Below are 25,316 nucleotides of genomic sequence, written 5' to 3' on the forward strand. Positions count from 1 at the left end.
TCAGTTGTCAAAGAATTTGACTGAAAAGCAAAATTCTGCTTGTCCACAAGTCTTGGAGAATAAATTACTATGTACAGTTGACTTTTCTTAATAGTGAAGGTTTAACTCCTTCAGTATGAGACTTTAATTTTAACTGACTTGATGAAAGTTTAAAACTCAAGACATATTAAGTTTTTTAAACATGTTGATGATAATTTAATCTTTCCTTGGTGATTTAAGCTTTTTGTTAAAAATACCAGTTAATGAGTTGTACAAAAGTTTTGGGTCAAGTGGATATTAATTGTAGTAGTGGTACTGGAATTTGTTTTTTTGGGAAAAAAAATCTTCATGTTAGTTTGTTTCTGGTTGTTTATTTCTTTATGAAGATAAGAGTGAAGCATTTCCTCTAGCTTTTCTTTTTGTAGAATTCATAAGTGGGTCAAGCTGAGGCGGCTTTCTGCCAAGTAGTTTTCAGTATCCTCTGAAAATCTTTTGATTTGTTGACATCATTCAGAATGTTTTTATGGTTTCCATATCAGGACAAAATGGATGTTAGGCATCTCTGAGCCAGGTTACATGCTCTCTTCTATCTCACTTGTATTAAATTTGGTGGCTTGTTATGAAAGCAGAACATTTTTTAGCAATTTAAGAATTGGTACTGGGCCATGTGCTAAGGCATAGCACAACAGATCCAGGTGTATTATAGAAGGATCTTTCTCATGCCTGTAATCCCAGCATTTTGGGAGGCTGAGGTGGGTGGATCACCTGAGGTCAGGAGTTCGAGACCAGCCTGGCCAACGGGGTGAAACCCTATCTCTACTGAAAATACAAAATTAGGCAGGCGTGGTGGCATGCGCCTGTAATCCCAGCTACTCGGGAGATTGAGGCAGAATAATCGCTTGAACCCTGGAGGCGGAAGTTGCAGTGAGCTGAGATCGCGCCACTACACTCCAGTCGGCTACAGGGTGAGACTGTCTCAAAAAAAAAAAAAAGAAAAAAAAAGAGGGATCTTTCAGTATGACTTCAAATTCATCAAATTCAGCCCAACAAATACGGAGTACCTCTTAAAAGAAAGAAATGATGCTAGATGTGGGGGATACAAAGAGGAATAAGACATGGTTCTTGATATTTACAGGATGCTAAGATACATAAAAAATGATTATTAGTACAAGGATATGATTTATCATAAGAAAAATAAAAACGGTATGCAGTTTGAAGGAAGATGAATCTGCATCTAGTTTGGGATAAGCAACTAGTGCAAGATTTATTCATTCATTGAGTCGATCAATATTTATTGATACTTATTGATTAATCTACTATTCTGTATTCCATTGCTGGGGAATGAGCAAGGAACAAAACAGTCTGTTCTCTTGGCGTTAACATTCTAGTTAGGTAATGCAAATAAGAAACAAACATACAGTATGCCAAACAATAATAAGTACCTTGGGAAAAAATAAAGCAGGTTAAAGGTATTAGAGAGGGGCAGACAGCAGAGAAGGGGTACTAGTCTATGTTCGGTTGTCAAGGAAGGCCTCACTAATCAGAATCCCGAAGGAAGCACGGGAGCAAGTCCTTTAGCTGTCTGGAGGGAGAGAGAGCCTTTCAGACTGAGGAAGCAGCTGATGCAGAGAACCTAAAGTCAGCGTATGTTTGATGTGTTCAAGGAACAGCAAGGAAGACATTGGGGCTGAATGGAGTAAGGGAAGGGAAGAACAGTTCAAGATGAGGTAAAAGGGGACTAGACCACGAAGGATCTTCTAAGCCATTGTAAGGACTTGACTTTCACTTCAAGTGATAGGGGAAGCTAGTTGAGGATATTGAGCAGAGGAGTGACTTGATTTGACTCATGTTTTATTGTGATCACTGGCATTATTGTGTGGAGAGTAGACTAGTGGGGCAACGGTGGAGTCAGGGAGATTTTTTAGGAGACTCTCATAATCCTGGTAGGAGATGATGGTGGCTTGGACCAAGATATCTGGTAGCAGAAAATGGGGAAAGAATCAGTCAGATTCTGGATATATTTTGAAAGGAGTGATGACATGATTTGTTGGTAATTTAGGCATACTTTGTGCCTTTTGTGAGCATTGAGAACAGCCAAGCATGGCTTCTTAACACCTATTTTAGTTTGTTCAGGTTGCAATAACAAAATACCATAGACTAGGTGGCTTATAAACAACAGAAACTTACTTCTCACAGTTTGGAAGGCTGTGAAGTCTTAGATCCAATTTCCAACAGATTTGGTGTCTGGTGAGGGCCCACTTCCCAGCTCATAAACAGCCATCTTCTCCTTGTAACCTCACATGGTAGAAGGGGCAAGGGAGTTCTCAGAAGCCTCTTTTATAAGGGTGCTAACCCATCCATGAGGGCTCCACCCTTATGACAGTCGCCTCCCAAAGGCGCTTACCTCCTGATACCATCACATTGGGAGTTGGAATTTCAACATATAAATTTTGGCAGGACACAGACATTCACTCTATATTAGCACCTATCTTAACTAGATTTCATTTATATTCTTAATTTGAAAAAAAAAAATTGAGAAAGAAATAGCAGTGAAATTTACCTGATATAATATGTAGTAATTATTCCTCTTAACAGGGCAGTATAGGCGTGGGACATTATGTATTTCTTCAGTAACTGACTTGTACTGAGGATCACTGACTATAAGAGGGTCCTTTGTGCTATCCAAGGCCCCTGGGACTTTATCGCACCCTTTGAGGCCTGGGCCTGTCTCTAAAGCAATAATAACAATGTGATTTTCTCTTGGATTTTTTTTCTTTTTATTTTTGCTCAATGAAATTCTAAAAATATGTGGTTTGTTTAATTGGGTAATAAATTCTGTTAGCCAACTTTTCATGTGAAGACTCCTGAATTCTGAGTTGTCATTTCATCATCAAATTACTGAGCATCTTCAGAGAGGTAACAACTGTGCTTTAGAGATGTCTTTAAAATAATAATGAATTGATTAGTGAGTAGGCAGAAAAATGGCTAGAGAAACAAATGTTATTTGGGAGCAAATGATGAAGACAAAGACATGAGACATTTTTCTTCTAAAAATAAACTATCCTAGTTCAGAAACTTAATTTGAAAACCTCATATAATTTCTTTTATTCCCCACCCCAAGTGATTAAATTCAATTTGAAAGTAATAAAACTCTATTGCAATATTGGGAATAACTCAGTGGTTGAAGTGAAACTGATAGTATAAGGGTATATTGTTAATTAGAATATACAGTCATAACTCAAAGATTGGAATTCCCTATTATTGTAGTCTAATTTCTGACATATAATGAAAGAAGGCAGTTTCTCAGGCAGTATATAGAATTATGTGAGTCTATATACTACTACTACATTTTAAAATTATATTTTATGTAGCATGCTCTAGTGAGCATGTTATGTTCTACGTAAGGTTCCTGTCCTTTGACATCTGTAGCAGTATGGGGAAGTTATGTTCCCCTCAAAGGCAGGTGAGAATACAGCACTAGAGAGCACAGACAAATCCAGGCCAGAGATGAAGATTTCAGAGTTTCAGAGTCATCTAAAAAGAAGTGATAGTTGAAGCAATGAGAATGGATGAGTTCACGTAGGAAGTGATTAGAGAAAAAGATCAAAGTAACAGTATTGCATATTTTCCACATTTAATGGGTGGGAGGAAGACAGAGCCTGTGTTGGATCAGATTCATAGGAGAACCAAGAAAGGATTCTGTGGGTCTGTGATTAGAATGCAAATTTTGATCATTTTGATTTTTAAACTTTAGCTTATCGAAGATTGTATATTTTTATTTCTTATTGGATCCCTTACATATCATCACAAAAATGTATTGTTTCTTACTGTAGCTTATCAACTTTTAAAATGTTTAAATTTACACTTTATGCATTCAACAAGTATTTATCAGTCACCTGTTATATGCCAGGTTGTAGGTGATATGAAATAAATAGACAAAAATCCCTGTCCTCATGAAGCTTATTCTGCAGTAAAGGGAGACAGACAGTAAATTTGGTGCTGGGGGCGGGAGTGGGGGGCAGTGGAGAGGGAGAGGCAGCTCTCTCATGTCTCTTCTTATAAAGCTACTAATCCTATTGGATCAGGGCCCCACCCTTCAGACCTCATTAAACCTTAGTTACCTCCTTTTAGGCCTTATTTCCAAATACAGTTACACTGGAGGTTGGGACTTCAAAATATGAATTTTAGAGGAACACATGAGTCCTTAGCAGACAGTTATGTGTGAGCAAAGATGGGAGGGGTGCAGGAATAGCGGTGTAAAATGGGGTCATTCAGCAATCAAAGAAGGTTTCATTGAAAAGCTGACACTTGAACACAGATTTGAAATAAGTGAAGGAACCAGGCTTGTGGTTGTCTTGGGGAAGAGTACAAGGCTGTGGGGCAGGAGCAACAAGAAGAAAACCATTGTGGGTGGAATGGGGTGAGCAAGGGAAGGGGGAGGGCATGGGCCTTATCGCCCCTGTAAGGACTTTGGCTTTTGTTCACAGAGATGGGACACTAGTGGAGGGATTTGAGCAGAGGACTGGAGGAGTGACAAGGACACTTGTTTGAAAACGATGTGATCTACAGCTCCTGTAAAACAGTACCATAATATAATTTTGGATCATTTTAGCATAATATATTGTTCAGAAAATAGATGAGTTCCTTTCTTGCTTTAAGTCAAGATAACCCATCACATTGGAAAAAAAAAGCAAACCTTTGCTTTTTAAAATGTGAATTTCAAGATAAAACATGTATAAATTGCCTAAATATAATCTTGTGATCCATTAGCATTTAAAAAGGATAAATACAGATTTGTAGCAATATTACTTGTAGTTAATAAGCTGATATTTTATAATTTTATTTACTTGAAATAATCAGTTAAATACATATTCCACATATTTTGGTTATCATAACAACTTGGGTGAAAAAATGAAAAGCAGATGTTGTATCAATTTGTTGATATTTAATAGTATGGCAGTTTTAAAATTACAGTTACACTGTTCAGACTTTATGTATATTATAATTTGTCCTTGAAAGAGACATCTTATTTAACTTTTTTCTATAAAGATTGTTATAAAATATGAATAGATGTGAATAAGAGAAATCTACTTCAAAGATTTATTTTAAAACTGAAAACATTTAGACTGAATTTCTTATTCTCCACTTCACTTACCAACCCTGTTTCTCTCCACCATCCCCTCTTTGTTGGGTGAAGGGTATGGAGAATGATAGAATGTATAGGAAAAATATTTAATTTGAACTTACTCATTGTTTATGGTTATGTTTATAATCAGAATTTGAATAGGATATATTTTTAAATGTTTTTAGAGCTTTCAATTCTGGCTTTATTCAGAAACTTTAAAAAATCTTTATCAAATTCACTTCATTCAATTTTTAGATATCAGAATCACTTGGTGGCTGCATTCATATTAATCTCATTTTATTTTGAATCCTTTACACTTTCAGGAAGCTAGGGGTTTGAACTTGTGTAAATCATTCTTACACGTTTATAATTGGACAAAGTAAATGAATAAATCATTAATATTATACATCTCATGAGCAGAAAATATGAGAGTGTTTAACATTGAAGTGAAATGTCATTGTTTGGCCAGTGTACACAAACATACACTGTTCACCTTACAGAATTTCATTTTGTCTGACATAGAGAGTGTTGAGGAAAAGGCAAATATCATAGCAGCTACTGTAATTGAATTGGCTTCTGAATCATATAAAGCCAGGAAGCCTGACAGTAACATTGTCTAAACCCTTAAAAAAAACATTATGGTGCATGTGATGTGTATCTACTTGAGGCTGAAATGAATGGACTATTAGAAAAAATTGCTTTTGAGGGGAAAGGGGAAAGTAATGATATTTTAGAAAAACATGCTAAAAAGTAGAGGTGATTTTTTCCCCCCTTGAAATGTCTTGCTTTCTGTTTTCAAAGGAAGCTTTTAATCCAGTTGTGAAGACTCTCTGGCATTAATTTTTTTCCATTTTTTTCTTTTTTTTTAAACTTACTTTTATTTTTTGTGAATAAGTAGTTGATGTCTTACTTGATATGTAATACCTGTCAGAATACTGATGTGTATTAGCAGTTGTTTCATAAATACTTTAGTTGTTACTGGGAATAAATATAGCCAGTTTTTTTTTTTTTTTTACAGATGCAAAATTTTGAATGAATGTTTATTAGATCAAATAAATAATATGTAACGAATATAATCCTTAGTTACTAAGTAGGTTTTATCCCAGGAAGGCAAGATTTGGTTAATATTTGAAAAAAAAATAAACTAATGTAATTATCCAAATTAACAGACTAAAAAATAAAAACATGATTATCTCAATAGATGCAGAAAATCATTGACAAAATCCAGTATCCATTCCTAATAACAATTTTCAGCAAACAAGGATACTTCCTTAATCTACAAAGGGCATCTATTAAAACAAAGAAACAAAAACTATAGCTAACATCATACTTAATGGTGAAAGACTGAATGATTTTTACTAAGAGATCTGGAACAAAACATGTCTGTTCTCACTACTCATTTTTTTATTTCTATTTATTTATTTATTTTATTATTATTATACTTTAAGTTTTAGGGTACATGTGCACAATGTGCAGGTTAGCTACGTATGTATACATACATGTGCCATGCTGGTGTGCTGCACCCATTAACTCGTCATTTAGCATTAGGTATATCTCCTAATGCTATCCCTCCTCCCTCCCCACACCCCGCAACAGTCCCCAGAGTGTGATGTTCCCCTTCCTGTGTCCATGTGTTCTCATTGTTCAATTCCCACCTATGAGTGAGAACATGTGTTTGGTTTTTTGTCCTTGCAATAGTTTACTGAGAATGATGATTTCCAATTTCATCCATGTCCCTACAAAGGACATGAACTCATCATTTTTTATGGCTGCATAGTATTGCATGCTGTATATGTGCCACATTTTCTTAATCCAGTCTATCATTGTTGGACACTTGGGTTGGTTCCAAGTCTTTGCTATTGGGAATAGTGCCGCAATAAACATACGTGTGCATGTGTCTTTATAGCAGCATGATTTATAGTCCTTTGGGTATATACCCAGTAATGGGATGGCTGGGTCAAATGGTATTTCTAGTTCTAGATCCCTGAGGAATCGCCACACTGACTTCCACAACGGTTGAACTAGTTTACAGTCCCACCAACAGTGTAAAAGTGTTCCTATTTCTCTACATCCTTTCCAGCACCTGTTGTTTCCTGACTTCTTAATGATCACCATTCTGACTGGTGTGAGTGAAAAATAGGGGCTCATTAAGCTCATTGTGGTTTTGATTTGCATTTCTCTGATGGCCAGTGATGGTGAGCCAGTTTTTTTTTTAATACAAGTGTTTATTTTTTATTTACTTTAACTAAGTTTTAAAATTTTTTATATATTTATGGAGTCCAGTGTGATGGTTCAATATCTGTATACATTGTGTAATGGGTAAATCAAACCAACTAACATGTTAATCACCTCACATACTTACTTTTTGTGGCAAGAATGTTTAAAATCTATTCTCTTAGCAATTTTCAAATATACAGTACATTTTTATTAACTGTAGTAACAATGCTGTATAGTAGATCTCCAGAAGCTACTTTTCCTAACTGAAAGTTTGTACTTTTTAATGTCTATCTATCTGTCTATTTATCTGTCTGTCTATCTAGAGTCTGGCTTTGTTCCCTAGGCTGGAGTGCAGTGGTGGAATCATAGCTCACTGCAGCTTTGAAGTCCTGGGCTAAAGCAATTTTCCCACTTCAGCCTCCAGAGTAGCTAGGACCATAGGAATGTGCCACAATGCCTGGCCCTTTTTTTTTTATTTTTTTATTTTATTTATTTATTTTTTTTTTTTTTAGAGATGTGGTCTTGCTGTGTTGCCCAGGCTGGCGAAACTTCATACTTTTTGACCAACACCTCCCAATTCCTACTCCCCGATCCCCAGACTGTGGTAATCATTATTCTCACAATTTCTCTGAGTTGGACTTTTTTAGATTCCATATATAAGTGAGACCATATAGTATTTTTCTTTCTGTACCTGGCTCATTTCACTTAGCATAATGTCCTCCAGATTTATCCATACTGTTGCAAATGGTAGGATTTTATCATGTTCATATTTTAGGAATGGTTGATTATAAAATGTTTTTATAGGTTTGTTTGAAAACCTTTCCTAGTTATTTTATCATTCCAGAGGATAATTGTCCTATGTCAAGGTGGCCTTAATTTTTAATTTTTTATATTTACTTTAAATTATTTACTTCAGTTATTTATACTTATTTACTTTAGAACACTTCAAAAACTAGTCAGACTCCAATTTCCATTGCAGTGTTTGTGAAAGGAAATGAAATGAATTAAAGAATAATTTTTTTAAAAGACGAAATCATGAATCATTCAAATATAAAATGAACACATCTCTGAGATTTTATTTAACTCATTAATGAGGGAAACTAATACGTTACAACTAGTTCAAAAGAGAATTCAAGAAACATAGATATATAGGCAATAAGGAATGCTGAAATGACTTAGAGATTTCCTTTATAGAGTTTTTGTTCTGTTAATAAGTAGCCATGTAGGCATTATCCTTGTTGTATTTCTTTTCTGTCTTTTAAAGTAGTTACCCACTATTCTCACTAATTTCTGTTAAATCTATTGCATAGTGAGTCTTTGGATTAGGGCCATTGACGCCTAACTCCTTAGGCCTTCTTAAAAGTATATGCTTGCTTTTAGAAATTAAGGGAGAGAGTTGGAAACAGAGGTGGTAGTAAAGGGACTAGTTTCATTTTCCAGGAGAAATATTTAAAATTTAAACCTCTCATGAGCCATTTAGAACTAAAAACATAGTTGTAAAATCAAGGGTGAAGTTATAGGAATGCAAAAATGGTAGAGGAGAATGGAAGACAATGGAAAAGGTTGTTTTTTTTTTTTAACTTTTAGTTTTACCATTATTATAAATGTTTAAAACACATGTCAAGATAGAGAATAATTTGAATAGCTTAATGAGCCCCTATTTTTCACTCACTGATATTGAACAGTATAATCCTTTTATACACTTGCTTCATCTGTCCCATCTCTCTGTTTTTCTCAGAAGTATTTTGATATAAAGCCCAGATATCAGGGCTTTATAGGGGAGGAGAAAATAATTTTCTCTCTATACTTCATAGTTCTTAGTTGAGATGAACCCCTGTATTAAAAGACAGATTAACAAGAGGGAAATGGAAGCTTTTTAACATGTATACTTCCTGTATACCTGGGAGATACCCATGGAATGAATAATTTTCCAAGAGGTGGCTTTGAGTTCAGGTGTAAATACCATCTTCAACTGAAACTAAGACAGAAAGGTGTAGGGAAAGCCACGTTGTAGAGAGGTGGTCAGGAAAAGCAGTGAGCAAGGGTGAGGTTTGTTATGCAGATTGTACCTTCTTTGTTAATAAGAGTTTCCAGTGATTTAGAGTCATCCTTCTCTTCCTGGTACAGAGAGGGAGACACACTTGCAAATTAGAGATTTCCTTCATAGCTACATATTTCTCTGAGAAAACGGTAACTTCTTCCTGTTTTCAGAACTTCCCCTATGTCTGCTATTGCCCAAAATAATTAATAGAAAATAACTCTTATGCTAAAGAGGCATATTTGGGGTGGCATAGTCTGGTCTCCTGGAGTCTTATTTTGGAATGATATGTCCTGAACTCCATCAACTTTAGTATGCATTTCAGAAAGTAGTATCATTTTCTTCCATAATCATAACATTATTATCCCTAAGGAAACTCATAGTAATTCCTTAAAATTAAATATTCTGTCTACATCAGATTTCTGTATCTCAGCAGTGTTACAGTTGGCCTGTTTAAATTAGGATACTTCATGATCCACACATTGCATTTGGTTCTTACGTTCCTAAAGTCCTTTTGACTTTAGGACAGTACCCCCCTCCCTTTTGTTTTGTTTGTTTTAAAACTTGTCATTGAATTGGTGAGTACATATAATCCCACATTGTAGATTCTGGATTAACTTGATTGCTTCTTCGTGGTATTTCTAAGTTGTTTCTATATATACCTGTAAATAGAGATTAAATTTTGGGAAAGATGTTTTATAGGTGATGCAACTAAGCTTCATAGTGCTTTGCATTGGAAGTCTCTTAATACCTGGCTGCCCCACATCTGGTGATGCTGAAGGCCATCAGTGGGTTGGATGGTGATGGCCTGGTTCTTTGTTTGCAAAGGTGGTTTTCTTCCTTGTGGCCAGCAAGTGATTGTGGGGTGATAATTTAGTACCACCCTGCAAATAATCAGTTTTCAAACAACCTGAGAAATGTGTCTTCATGAGAAATCTGTGTAGAATCTATTTAGAACTCAGACCAGCCAAATTAACCCTAATGGAATAAAAGATGTTGCAGACAATTTTCTCTTATTCAGGAATAGACTTAAGAGGTAGGTAAGAGAGACTTTTAAAAAATCGGAACGGTAAGTGTACAAGAGTTGGAAAAACAGAGTTGAAAGGAAAAATGAGGATAATCTTATTTAAAAGATTATTGAATAAGTGCCTTTAATAACTCCACAAGGACCCTCATGTAAACTAACTTCAGCAATAGCAACACAAAACAAAGCCTCTGAAATACTCATTGTTCCCCAGTGAGATAAGCTTTAAAGAGCAGAAATATGAAAAACAAAACCAAATCTCAGGTCAAACTTAAAAATGTTACTTTATGGGAGAGGACAGGCAAGGTGGCAAGAACATAGAAGCAATGCCACCTGAAGCTGGCATGATAAGGTTGATTTAACTGCACTGAAAGTGATAGAAGCTGAAAGAACGACTTTACAAATGTAAGATAAATCCATTTCAGAAAATTGTTAAACTTGTGAATTCAACAGAGAAGCCGTAAAACTTTCGGTGGAGGCTGTGAAGAGCAGAATCGATACCCCAGAGCAAAGACTCATTGATGTGGAAGATAGAGGAACATAGCACAACCAAATTAAAATGCCCAAAGCCAAAAAAAAAAAGTCTAAAAAAATGAAAGAATATTGAAAAGGCACCAGGAAATCCAAGCTGCATATAACAATGGGAAAGATACATTTGTACATGTCTTCATTTCTTTGATTGTGGTTTCTATATTACATTTTTTTATTTAGTTAACATTTCTCAAGATGGGTTTTTAGGAGATTCCCAGAGTATCATCCATGAGAAGCCCTGAAATGACAAGCTTAGATATTTAAACTTCTGAAGTGTTTAATTGTCATTGCAAAGACAGGCTCTTACAAGCTACCTAGGTAAAAAGGCATACAAGAGTAAGAATGACTTTGGACCTTGCTTTTCATAAGTATAAGGAAGATACTTCTTTCCTCCTAAGTTCTTATACTTCTTGCTGTTGGAGGAAGTGTAAGAGTTTAGGAGGAAAGAAACAAAACAAAAAACAGTGGAACTAATACACTTTGGTATGATATCTACAAAAACTAACTTTTTTTTTTTTTATGGTGGAAGACCCTTAGTAAATGAAACACATAGGACAGTATGTCAGTGAAGTGCTTGGTTGCAGCAGTGCTCTTTCCAGAATCTACTGACAATCAGGAATTAGATAAAATACACAGTTTTGTTTGTTTAAATATAATTGTAACTAGCTTGCACCCTGCCATTGTTAGAAAACCACAGATCAAGTAAGGAACTACCAAATAATTCAGCTGAATAATATGAAAAATAAAATTTAAGTGGCATAAGAAACTAAATCCTAAAAAAAGGAATTTTTTTTTTATTATACTTTAAGTTTTAGGGTACATGTGCACAACGTGCAGGTTTGTTATATATATATATACATGTGCCATGTTGGTGTGCTGCACCCATTAACTCGTCATTTAGCGTTAGGTATATCTCCTAATGCTATCCCTCCCCCCTCCCTACACCCCACAACAGGCCCCCGTGTGTGATGTTCCCCTTCCTGTGTCCATGTGTTCTCACTGTTCAATTCCCACCTATGAGTGAGAACATGCAGTGTTTAGTTTTTTGTCCTTGCAATAGTTTGCTGAGAATGATGGTTTCTAGCTTCATCCATGTCCCTACAAAGGACATGAACTCATCATTTTTTATGGCTGCATAGTATTCCATGCTGTATATGTGCCACATTTTCTTAATCCAGTCTATCATTGTTGGACATTTGGGTTGGTTCCAAGTCTTTGCTATTGTGAATAGTGCTGCAATAAACATACGTGTGCATGTGTCTTTATAGCAGCATGATTTATAATCCTTTGGGTATATACCCAGTAATGGGGTGGCTGGGTCAAATGGTATTTCTAGTTCTAGATCCCTGAGGAATCGCCACACTGACTTCCACAATGGTTGAACTAGTTTGCAGTCCCACCAACAGTGTAAAAGTGTTCCTATTTCTCCACATCCTCTCCAGCACCTGTTGTTTCCTGACTTTTTAATGATCGCCATTCTGACTGGTGTGAGAAGGTATCTCATTGTGGTTTTGATTTGCATTTCTCTGATGGCCAGTGATGATGAGCATTTTTTCATGTGTCTTTTGGTTACATAAATGGCTTTTGAGAAGTGTCTGTTCATATCTTTCACCCACTTGTTGATGGGGTTGTGTGTTTTTTTCTTGTAAATTTGTTTGAGTTCATTGTAGATTCTGGATATTAGGCCTTTGTCAGATGAGTAGATTGCAAAAATTTTCTCCCATTCTGTAGGTTGCCTGTTCAGTCTGATGGTAGTTTCTTTTGCTGTGCAGAAGCTCTTTAGTTTAATTAGATCCCATTTGTCAATTTTGGCTTTTGTTGCCATTGCTTTTGGTGTTTTAGACATGAAGTCCTTGCCCATGCCTATGTCCTGAATGGTAATGCCTAGGTTTTCTTCTAGGGTTTTTATGGTTTTAGGTCTAACATTTAAGTCTTTAATCCATCTTGAATTAATTTTAGTATAAGGTGTAAGGAAGGGATCCAGTTTCAGCTTTCTCCATATGGCTAGCCAGTTTTCCCAGCACCATTTATTAAATAGGGAATCCTTTCCCCATTGCTTGTTTTTCTCAGGTTTGTCAAAGATCAGATAGTTATAGACATGGGGCATTATTTCTGAGGGCTCTGTTCTGTTCCAATGGTCTATATCTCTGTTTTGGTACCAGTACCATGCTGTTTTGGTTACTGTAGCCTTGTAGTATAGTTTGAAGTCAGGTAGCGTGATGCCTCCAGCTGTGTTCTTTTGGCTTAGGATTGACTTGGCAATGCGGGCTCTTATTTGGTTCCATATGAACTTTAAAGTAGTTTTTTCCAATTCTGTGAAGAAAGTCATTGGTAGCTTGATGGGGATGGCATTGAATCTATAAATTACCTTGGGCGGTATGGCTATTTTCACCATATTGATTTTTCCTACCCATGAGCATGGAATGTTCTTCCATTTGTTTGTATCCTCTTTTATTTCCTTGAGCAGTGGTTTGTAGTTCTCCTTGAAGAGGTCCTTCACATCCCTTGTAAGTTGGATTCCTAGGTATTTTATTTTCTTTGAAGCAATTGTGAATGGGAGTTCACTCATGATTTGGCTCTCTGTTTGTCTGTTATTGGTGTATAAGAATGCTTGTGATTTTTCCACATTGATTTTGTATCCTGAGACTTTGCTGAAGTTGCTTATCAGCTTAAGGAGATTTGGGGCTGAGACGATGGGGTTTTCTAAATATACAATCATGTTATCTGCAAACAGGGACAATTTGACTTCCTCTTTTCCTAATTGAATACCCTTTATTTCTTTCTCTTGCCTGATTGCCCTGGCCAGAACTTCCAACACTGTGTTGAATAGGAGTGGTGAGAGAGGGCATTCCTGTCTTGTGCCAGTTTTCAAAGGGAATGCTTCCAGTTTTTGGCCATTCAGTATGATATTGGCTGTGGGTTTGTCATAAATAGCTCTTATTATTTTGAGATACGTCCCATCAATACCTAATTTATTGAGAGTTTTTAGTATGAAGGGCTGCTGAATTTTGTCAAAGGCCTTTTCTGCATCTATTGAGATAATCATGTGGTTTTTATCGTTGGTTCTGTTTATATGCTGGATTACGTTTATTGATTTGCATATGTTGAACCAGCCTTGCATCCCAGGGATGAAGCCCACTTGATCATGGTGGATAAGCTTTTTGATGTGCTGCTGGATTTGGTTTGCCAGTATTTTATTGAGGATTTTTGCATTGATGTTCATCAGGGATATTGGTCTAAAATTCTCTTTTTTTGTTGTGTCTCTGCCAGGCTTTGGTATCAGGATGATGCTGGCCTCATACAATGAGTTAGGGAGGATTCTCTCTTTTTCTGTTGATTGGAATAGTTTCAGAAGGAATGGTACCAGCTCCTCTTTGTACCTCTGGTAGCCTTGATGGTCTTTACAATTTGGCTTGTTTTTGCAGTGGCTGGTACCGATTGTTCCTTTCCATGTTTAGTGCTTCCTTCAGGAGCTCTTTTAGGGCAGGCCTGGTAGTGACAAAATCTCTCAGCATTTGCTTGTCTGTAAAGGATTTTATTTCTCCTTCACTTACGAAGCTTAGTTTGGCTGGATATGAAATTCTTGGTTGAAAATTCTTTTCTTTAAGTATGTTGAAGGGCCGAGCGAAGTGGCTCACGCCTGTAATCCCAGCACTTTGGGAGGCTGTAGTGGGCAGATCACGAGGTCAGGAGATTGAGACCATCCCGGCTAACAGGGTGAAACCCCGTCTCTACTAAAAATACAAAAAAATTAGCCAGGCATGGTAGCGGGTGCCTGTAGTCCCAGCTACTCAGGAGGCTGAGGCAGGAGAATGGTGTGAACCCAGGAGGCAGAGCTTGCCGTGAGCCAAGATCGCGCCACTGCACTCCAGCCTGGGCAAGAGCGAGACTCTGTCTCAAAAAAAAAAAAGAATGTTGAATATTGGCCCCCACTCTCTTCTGGCTCGTAGAGTTTCTGCTGAGAGATCCGCTGTTAGTCTGATGGGCTTCCCTTTGTGGGTAACCCGACCTTTCTCTCTAGCTGCCCTTAACATTTTTTCCTTCATTTCCACTTTGGTGAATCTGACAATTATGTGTCTTGGAGTTGCTCTTCTCGAGGAGTATCTTTGTGGTGTTCTCTGTTATCTCCTGAATTTGAATGTTGGCCTGCCTTGCTAGACTGGGGAAGTTCTCCTGGATAATATCCTGCAGAGTGTTTTCCAACTTGGTTCCATTCTCCCCGTCACTTTCAGGTACACCAATCAGATGTAGATTTGGTCTTCTCACATAGTCCCATATTTCTTGGAGGCTTTGTTCGTTTCTTTTTATTCTTTTTTCTCTAAACTTCTCATGTCGCTTCATTTCATTCATTTGATCTTCCATCGCTGATACCTTTTCTTCCAGTTGATCGAATTGGCTACTGAGGCTTGTGCATTCGTCACATAGTTCTCGTGCCATGGTTTTCAGCTCCATCAGTTCCTTTAAGGACTTCTCTGCATTGGTTATTCTAGTTAGTCATTCGTCTAATCTTTTTTCAAGATTTTTAACTTCTTTGCCATGGGTTCGAACTTCCTCCTTTAGCTCAGAGTAGTTTGATCGTCTGAAGCATTCTTCTCTCAACTCGTCAAAGTCATTCTCCGTCCAGCTTTGTTCCGTTGCTGGTGAGGAGCTGCGTTCCTTTGGAGGAGGAGAGGTGCTCTGATTTTTAGAATTTTCAGTTTTTCTGCTCTGTTTTTTCCCCATCTTTATGGTTTTATCTACGTTTGGTCTTTGATGATGGTAACGTACAGATGGAGTTTTGGTGTGGATGTCCTTTGTGTTTGTTAGTTTTCCTTCTAACAGTCAGGACCCTCAGCTGCAGGTCTGTTGGAGTTTGCTGGAGGACCACTCCAGACCATTTGCCTGGGTATCAGCAGCAGAGGCTGCAGAACAGCGGATATTGGTAAACAGCCAATGTTGCTGCCTCATCATTCCTCTGGAAGTTTTGTCTCAGAGGAGTACCCGGCCATGTGAGGTGTCAGTCTGCCCCTACTGGGGGGTGCCTCCCAGTTAGGCTACTCGGGGGTCAGGGACCCACTTGAGGAGGCAGTCTGTCCGTTCTCAGATCTCAAGCTGCATGCTGGGAGAACCACTACTCTCTTCAAAGCTGTCAGACAGGGACATTTAAGTCTGCAGAGGTTTCTGCTACCTTTTGTTTGGCTATGCCCTACCCCCAGAGGTGGGGTCTACAGAGGCAGGTGGGCCTCCTTGAGCTGCAGTGGGCTCCACCCAGTTTGAGCTTCCCACCTGCTTTGTTTACCTACTCAAGCCTCGGCAATGGCAGGCGCCCCTCCCCCAGCCTTGCTGCCCCCTTGCAGTTTGATCTCAGACTGCTGTGCTAGTAATGAGCGAGGCTCTGTGGGCATAGGACCCTTTGAGCCAGGCGCGGGATATAATCTCCTGGTGTGCCGTTTGCTAAGACCGTCGGAAAAGCGCAGTATTAGGGTGGGAGTGACCCAATTTTCCAGGTGCCATCTGTTACCCCTTTCCTTGGCTAGGAAAGGGAATTCCCTGACCCATTGCATTTCCCGGGTGAGGCGATGCCTTGCCCTACTTTGGCTCATGCTCGGTGCGCTGCACCGACTGTCCTGCACCCACTGGCCAACAATCCCCAGTGAGATGCACCCGGTACCTCAGTTGGAAATGCAGAAATAATTCATCTTCTGCGTCGCTGACGCTGGGAGCTGTAGACTGGAGCTGTTCCTATTCAGCCATCTTGGCTCCACCAGGAATATATTTTCAAATACACATCTTTCATGAAAATATTGATCATAAAACTTGGACAAAAATATCGGTACATAATATAAAAATGTTATGTTCTCACTCATAAGTGGGAGCTAAGCTATGAGGATGCAAAGGCATGAGAAGTATACAGTGGACTTTGGGGGCTCAGGGGAAATAGTGAGAAGGGGGTAAGGGTAAGAGACTACACACTGGGGCTGGGCGCGGTGACTCACACCTGTAATCCCAGCACTTTGGGAGGCCGAGGCAGGAGATACCTGAGGTCGGGAGTTCAAGACCAGCCTGACCAACGTGGAGAAACCCTGTCTCTACTAAAAATACAAAAATTAGCGTGGCATGGTGGCTCATGCCTGTAATCCCAGCTACTCGGGAGGCTGATGCAGGAGAATTGCTTGAACCTGGGAGGCAGAGGTTGCGGTGAGCTGAGATCGCACCGTTGCACTCCAGTGTGAGCTTCAAGAATGAAACTCCGTCTCAAAAAAAAAGACTACACATTGGGTACAGTGTACATTGCTTGAGTGATGGGTGTACCAGAATCTCAGAAGTCACCATTTAAGAACTTTTCCATGTAACCGAACACCGCCTGTTACCCAAAAACCTATTGAAATAATAAATAAATAAATAAAACAAAAAGTTATGGTTCCAATCATCAGAACATAGTATAGTAAAATTAATATAACAAAAATTCAAAGATGGATAACCACATGAAAATTAAAATTCCGCACATGTAAAGCTAGAGAGAAATCTATAGACAATAAGAGGATGCCTTGTAATCAATGAACTTTATAATGATGTAGTTATATTTTCATGAGTTTTTACTAAATCTGTATTTAAAGAAAATTTTATCAGTTTAAATGTCTATATTAGAAAAAGAGAAAAGAAATATAGAACTATAAATGTCTCAAATAGGGAAAATATAATTAATAAAATTAAGCAGAAATAAGCAAAATGACAGTAGTTGATTCTTTGGGAAATTTAGTCAAAGTCATAATCATTAGATTAGTTAGACAAAGATTAAAATGTAAATAGGATCAGGAGAAGAGGTACGGTAACATGCAAGAAAACTAAAATATTTGAGAGAATGTTATTTTTAGTTAGATGATGTTAATTAATAGCTCAGGTCAAAATCAGAGGTAATTAAAGTGTATGTGTGTTGAGCGGGGAGGGGAATTGCCAGAGTGGATGCAGCTAGGAGTAGAAATTATAGCTAGAATGAAGCTTCTCAAATTAATTTTAGAAAGAAGTAAGGTATAAATAAATCAAATTTAAAAAATTGTGTTAGAACCCATAGAGTCATAATAAATTAGCAAAGAAAAGGATGCCTAGCCCTGATGGGATTTAATTTGGAGAATTTTTTCAAAAGTTCAGAGAATAATTGCGTAGTTACTAATTAGTTCTATTTTCAAAATGTAGAAAGGTATGTTATTAAGTTTCTGATTCATTTTACGAGCATAAATGATTTTGTTTTGACAATTTGATAAAAACAATAACTTTAAAAGAATTTATGGGCTGGGGTCATTAATTGACAATATGATATTATATTACAGTAATTATTTACTGTGAGCAAGTTATTTATCCTCAGATGCATGAGCAGCATCATAAAAGAAAAGCTATTAAAACAGAAGAGGAAATTTAGGACTCATCTTCAGTTCCTCTTTCCTTCACTTCTGTATCCTATTCATGAAAAAATCTTCTTGACTGCTTCAACAAGTACATTAAGAATCTGTGCCCTTCTCAACTTCGCCACTGCTCCTTTCCTAGTAAAAGTCACCATTATCTCCTCCCAAGTTACCGCAGTCATTTCCTGTTGTCACTTTTCACCTCACGATGTCACGTTTCACCTCAACTCCTAACAACGTATTTTCAGTATGTAGCCAGAGTGATCATTGTAATGTCCTTTCCTTGGTTAAAACCCGCTAGTGGCTTCTCATCTAACTTAGAATAAAAATCCAGACTCTTCCTATGTCTTCCAGGCACGTAATTTGGCCACTGCCTAGCTCTCCAACTTCACCACATGCCCCTTTCCTTAGGCTTTCCTTGGTCCAGGAAACATACATGACAAGTGTATGTTCCCCATTAAGCTAGTGTCCTCCTTATAGCTCCTCTACTTGCTGATTTCTCTGTCTGAAACATTCTTCCCTCAGTTCTTTAGGCAAATGTCACTGTCCTGGGAAGGCTTTCTCTGATCCCATAATGTTAAATCGCTTCCCTTCCATGTACTCATTGTCCGTCCAACACACCTCACTCTTTAGTTTCTTCATGTACTTAACTAAAATTACCTTGTTTGTTTATTGGCTTTTACCCTAGTGTGTAAGGCCTTTGTACATTGCTGTATCCATAGTACCAATGACAAGTTGAGATGCTTAGTGAATATTTGTTAAATGATTGCATGATGTGTAATAATAGGCAGGATGAGCGATATAATAATGGGTGAAAAATATAAAAATTGGCAGTAGAATTGAACAGTACTTCCACTCCCTTATAGAAATTTAGCATGTAGGAAATTAATAGTCGGTAACGGGAGAAAGATGGTCACAGGAAATAGTAATATAAAGATAACAGTGGTCTTAGGAGTCTTGGGTTTTAATTCTGACTGAGCCATCTAACTTGGAGAAAGTTACCTAATCCAACCTTTAGTTTTCTTCATATGTGAAATCAGGATAGCAATATCTCCTAGATGTTGGATGTACATACTTGTGCATTTCTGTAAAGGTCCTGCTGCCTTCTCTCCCTTGTCCCCCTCTCTTTGGCATAGACACTTTAGTGATAAGTATTTTATGCCAGGCCCAAAATTTGAAAAGTGGTTCAAATTCCAGTGTCAATTTAGATGTGTAAAATACCTCACACAGTGAAAGGCACATAGAAAGTGAACAGTAGATGTTAGTTTCTTTCACTTATAGTTGTAGTCTTTAGGCTGGCTAATTCTATATTTAACTTCAAATCTTCCTCAGGATTCTCAGAACCATATATTCTTGCTATTAAAATACATTCCTGCTTTTTCTTAAACCGTAAACTCCGAAGAGTGTTTTCTCTATGACATTTATCGTAATGATTTATTCATAGCTGGTGTTCTATAAATGTTTGTTTAAAATTTAGCATGCGTTTGTTAAGTGCCTATTATGTGCAGTGCATGGAGTTAAACACAGAAAACAAAGTAAAGGAATTGGAAAGACATATTCTAGCTATATGGTAGGAAAATTTTGCTCACTTTTGAAGAGATGAAGGTATATTTAATAAGATAGATTAGAATTTATAAAAATAAAAAGACATTGGCACCCTGAAATGTATAAAATGAATATGGAAAGGAAAGGATAAAAGAAAAAATAAGTTACCAAGACATCCAATAGAATCTTAACTATGCAAAGTAGATGAAGATTTGATAGAAATATGTATGGTCATAACAGGATTCTGCTTGATAGATAGTTGGGGAGGAGAAACAGTTCACACAAGAAGTAGCGATAGAAAACCTGTATGAAGAACAAACATATAGTGCTTCTAGCAATTAAAGAAACCTAGCTCAGACATCTCCAAAGTACATTTATTCAGTAAAAAAATTACTGAAGAAATATCATGTGGTGCAAAAAAGCATGAGCACAAAAAGCATGTAGGGCAAAAGCAGTAAAAACAAAACAGGTTCTAAACCCAGCTTTTTTACTTCCAGGCCAGCTTTTTTTTTTTTTTTTTTTTTTTTTTTTAGTAGTAGACTCTGTTTTATTTTTAGACTCTAAAGCTTCAACTTTTAGGTTGAGTAGAAGGTATAGAGATTTCCCTTATATATCTGTCCCCGCATACTCACAGCCTCCCATACCATCAAAATCCCATGCCAGAGTGATAATATTAGTTACAATTGATGAACCTATGTTGACCCATCATTATCACCCAAAAAGTCCATTAGGGTTCACTCTTGGTGGTGTACATTCAGTGCATTTTGACAAATGTATAATGACATGTATCCACCATTATAACATCATGCAGAGTAGTTTCACTGCCATAAAAATACACTCTGTGCCTACTCATTCCTCCCTCCCCCTAGCCCTGGCAACCACTGATCTTTTTACTGTCTCCATAGTTGTGCCTTTTCCAGAATATCATATAGTTGGAATCATGTAGCCTTTCAGATTGGCTTTTTTCTCTTCGCAATATGCGTTTAAGGTTCCTCATATCTTTTCATGGCTTGATAGCTAATTTCTTCTTAGATCTGAATAATATTCTTTTGTCTGGATATCCCACAGTTTATCCATTCACCTATCGAAGGACATCTTGGCTATTTCCAAGTTTTAGCAAATAATGCTGTTAAAAACATTTACCAAGCCAGCTTTTTGTTGCTTGCCTGGCATTTAACTTCTCTGAGACTCAGTTTCCTCATCTGTAAAATTGAGCTGATATTTTCTAAGGATTCTGAGGTTTGAAATTATGCAGTTTTCTAGATAAAAGTCATGAAATCTTATGTGAATAACTGTGAGTAACTCAAGTATGCCTGTATTGCTGGTGACATTAAAGGTTGATAAAGCCTTTCTGGTAGAAAGCAGTTTGGTCCTATATAACAAAAAGTATAATCTACTTGTGCTTACTCTTTGATCAGATCATTCTATTTTGGGTGTTAGACTTCACATATCTCCAAATGGAGGTGAGAAAATAAGATTTTTTTAAAGAAAAGTTTTTATAGCAGGGTAATATATAAAAGCCAAATAGACACAACTGTGGGAACAGTTCTAATGCCCAGTAACGGAGAAATACAAAGTAAATTACATGAGGGCAGGGACCATGACTATTCTGACCAATGTGTACCTAGCACCTTACTCACTGTGGTGTTCCAAATATTTGTTGTATTAAAAAGACTGAATAAGAGAATTTAAGGAAAGGAGAAGAGTTTTTACTGAATACACAAAGATCATAGGGGATGGCATCCTATTCCTCTCTTTGTTGCTTTGCATCTCTCATTGCCACACTCAGCTGTGCCAGTTGTTACCTGCTGGACTCCGTACTCTTCCCCTTTACTGATGCCATGGCAGTGCTTAAACATAGGCGCTACACTGATATAGCAGCCATGACAGGTAAACTTCTCACTTGGGAAAGAAAATTAACAGGGTTGTAAAGGAGCTAATGCAAGAGTGACCGTATGTCCCAATTTTGCAGAGACAGTCATGGCTCATGCCTGATGTCTCAGTGCAAATCTCGCTAGCATCTTATTTCATTCTCAAAGGTATCCCAGTTTGGACAGTAGGTCACCATTTAGCTGAGGGTCTGACTTTCTGTTTACTTAAGTGCTATAAGTGCTATAGTTGGGAAACATTTTCTTGTTATGTCAATTCAGTTTACTTAAACATTTACTTAACACTCAGTAGATATAAGGAAATCTTAAATCCGCTGTGAAATACAAAGAAAAATAAGACATGGCCACTGCCACTGAAGAATTTCACGTTAAGTAATGTTTTTTCAAACTCTCCAGCTTACCTTGGTAACTCAGAGCCTCATCAGAGCTAGAAGTGCTCCTAGACCCAAGCTTCTGCCCTGACCCCATTCACTTAGAGGACATCTATCTGGCTCGCATCTGACTACAAGTCCCTCTCTCCTGTGGGACTCAATGAAATGTTAGCATACAAGAACCTGTGCCCCTACCACACCCAACTCAGGGTATCTGGAATAATGGAATTCCTTGACCAGACATGTTTGAGCCTGCTTTCAGGGCCCATCTGGACCTCTTCCTTGAACACATGCACACAAGGCCCTTTACAGTGACAGATAAACTAGGACTGGGAGAGGGGGCAGATGGCAGGCTAGTGGCAAAAGCTACACAGTAAGCTCCCTGCAATCTTACATGTTCTGAAATTCAAGAATTCTAATTTTGTACCTGGACTTCCAGGTAATTTCGAATCTGTATTCCTCAAAGTAGGAGAGTAGAACAGATTTTATGTAGTAGTGTATTAGCTTGACTTACTGCTTTTAGGTGTTTAGAGACGTGGTATCTGGGCCTCCATTTTCATTCTTTCCATGGACCCCACAAATATTAGAGGCAGGCTGTTTAGAGTAAAACTTAAAATCCTTAGCATGACCTGTGAGGTCCTACATAATCTGCTCCTACCCTCCACCCTGCTCCACTCAGCTGTACCTGCTTCTTCACTGTTCCAGAACACCCCAGGCACACTCCCATCTCCCTTGTGCTCGCAGCTCCCTCTTGGAATGGTTTTTCCCTAGGTTGCCACATGGTCTCTTTCCTCATGTCCTTCAGGTCTGTCCCCCTCTTGACCCCCAAAGTCATTATCCTATCAGTGAGGCCTTGCCTGGATAGTCTTTCTAAGATTTTACCAGTCCCTCAAACACTGTCTCCTTTACTGCCTTATTTACTTGCCTTAAGACACATCAGTATCAGAAAGCCAGAAGTAGTAAAAAGCTGAATTAGCTTTTTCCCCTAAATGTCTTTCTTTTAAAACTCCTAAATATTAAGACCATTTATCCTTAAAAATTATTTTGGTTCTTATATCTTAAAATTATCCATATACCCACTTTGAAGAGTTAAATAGTTCTAAGGCTAGTTACTTAAATCAGCAGCCAGTCCCTCGACCCTGCTATCAGTTTCAGGGGTAACTATTTCCAATTCTATTGGACGATTCTTTTAGTATTTCCCATTGTGTCTAAATAACATGCTTATGTTGCTACATTCTAACTTCAATTTTGGGCCTTAATTATTTTCCACCTTACAGGATGAGACGTAAGCCCTCTCTTTCCAGTGTCACACCCTGTGCATGTGCACACACATGCAGCTCTCCCCTTCTCAGTATGATGAAATTGTACTTTTTGGTTTCATCAAGATTTGGTATTTTAAACTGTAAGCACTAGTCATAGCTGAGCCCCATAGTACACTGTGATTACTTTTCCTTCCTTTGCAATGTTTTATTTTTCCTGGGGTTAAAAATTGTCATGATTTTGATTTGTTTACTTTTCTAGGTATATTAGTCCATTCTCATGCTGCTAATGAAACATACCTGAGACTAGGTAATTTATGAAGAAAAGAGGTTTAATTGACTTACAGTTCCATATGGCTGGGGGTGGCCTCACAATCATGGTGGAAGGCAAATGAGGAGAAAAGTCATGTCTTACATGGTGGCAGTCAAGAGAGCATATGCAGGGGGAACTGCCCTTTATAAAACCATCAGATCTCGTGAGACTTAATCACTATCATGAGAACAGCACGGGAAACACCCGCCTCCATGATTCAATTACCTCCCATGACATGTAGGAATTATGGGAACTGCAATTCAAGATGAGATTTGGGTGGAGACATATCCAAACCATATCGCTAGGTTATTATCATCAATTTTACCCAAGACTGTATCAGTTATGTATATCTTTTTTCAGTATATTTAGTCATCTATGTTCTGCAGTTTTTCTTGAAAAAAATCTCTCATAGAGCCTTTTTAAATCTGAATGATTCTCAGGTCTGCTAGAGTTTAACTGAAACCATAGAGGTATCTCTAAGATTTGTTTACCCTCAAAACAGCATTTGGGCAGTTGTTACAGATTATTAATACTATTGTTGTTGTTTTTTAAAATAATACTATTTGACCAAATCATGAAAACAACTGTTCACTGTAGATTTTTCAGTGGTTCTCTTTTATGTGTTATAATCAAGATACCTTTTATTTAAAAAACACAGAATGCATTCTTTGTTTTACATGGAGCATATTAGGGATTACTGAAACAATCTGAATACGTTGATGTATATATATAGTATTTTTTTATTTTATTATTTCTTTATAGGCTCTCAAAATTAGAGAGATGTGTAATTGTCCACCACTGTCTAATCCAGACCCTCGATTACTATTCAAACTCAGCATGAAGCATTTTCTTGAAGAATCAGAGAAAGAAGACCTAAATATCACGAAGAAACAGAAAATGGATACTCTTCCCATTCAAAAACAGGAGCAAATACCATTAACATACATAGTTGAGAAAAGAACTGGCAGTTGAATTAAAATTTATGAGACACAAGATATATGAAGAATGTTGCAGTCCTTATCATTTTATGTTACTTTTTAAAAAATGATGTTTGAAGTGAAAAAAAGAGGATATTCAGGGTCAAATCATGTACATTACAGATATTATCTAAATTCTTCTAGAATTTATTTTTCATGAAATATTGATGTATTTTAACCTGTGTTAAAATATCTTCAATGAGGAAAATGTCACAGAATAAATTTATATTACACATTTTACTCTGTCTTCTACTTGCTTTTGATTTAGAAGGCAGACCGCTAGTGGATGAGAAATGAGCCCATACAGTAGTTTTTATTGTAGAGAAGGTTTCAACTGAGCCTAAACTGGATTTCTAAGTCTGGGTCATTATGATGAAGTGGGAAACAGTCTGAAGGTATCTGTTTGCAGGAAATAGTTTGCATTGGGGTGGAATTATGTGGAAAAGGGGGCCTCAGGATAGAGAATTTCCTTGTCTTCACCTGTGGATGACTGGAGAAAATGCTACTGGCAGAAGCCATTTTCATAGGGAGGCAAAAGAAGTACAGTTTGTGGTTCAGATGACAAAGCAAAAAACAGAATTGGGGGAGAGGGCATTTCCACAGAGACACAGCGTGTTCCTGGTGCACTGAAGTCTTAACAGAAGGTTATGTCATTTGGTTGCTCCATGA

General features: G+C 37.5%; 1 protein-coding gene across 7 annotated transcripts in view; it reads left to right on the forward strand.

The window, feature by feature from the left end:
* The window catches only part of OMA1 (OMA1 zinc metallopeptidase), a 66,541-nt gene extending 41,654 nt beyond the window's left edge, over nt 1–24,887 (forward strand). For 6 of the 7 annotated variants that reach the window (XM_054438505.2, XM_054438514.2, XM_054438534.2 and 3 more), the window contains one exon: nt 24,433–24,887. In XM_054438505.2, coding sequence (XP_054294480.1) covers nt 24,433–24,642 — 210 coding nt within the window. In that variant the 3' untranslated portion in view covers nt 24,643–24,887. Of the gene's footprint in view, nt 1–7,833; nt 7,906–24,432 lie in introns of those variants that run through there. The other variant, XM_063655115.1, reaches the window with a different exon arrangement.
* The last annotated feature ends 429 nt before the right edge of the window (nt 24,888–25,316 follow it).

The sequence above is a fragment of the Pongo pygmaeus genome, chromosome 1 (genome assembly GCF_028885625.2).
Source record: "Pongo pygmaeus isolate AG05252 chromosome 1, NHGRI_mPonPyg2-v2.0_pri, whole genome shotgun sequence".
Taxonomy (NCBI): Eukaryota; Metazoa; Chordata; class Mammalia; order Primates; family Hominidae; genus Pongo; species Pongo pygmaeus.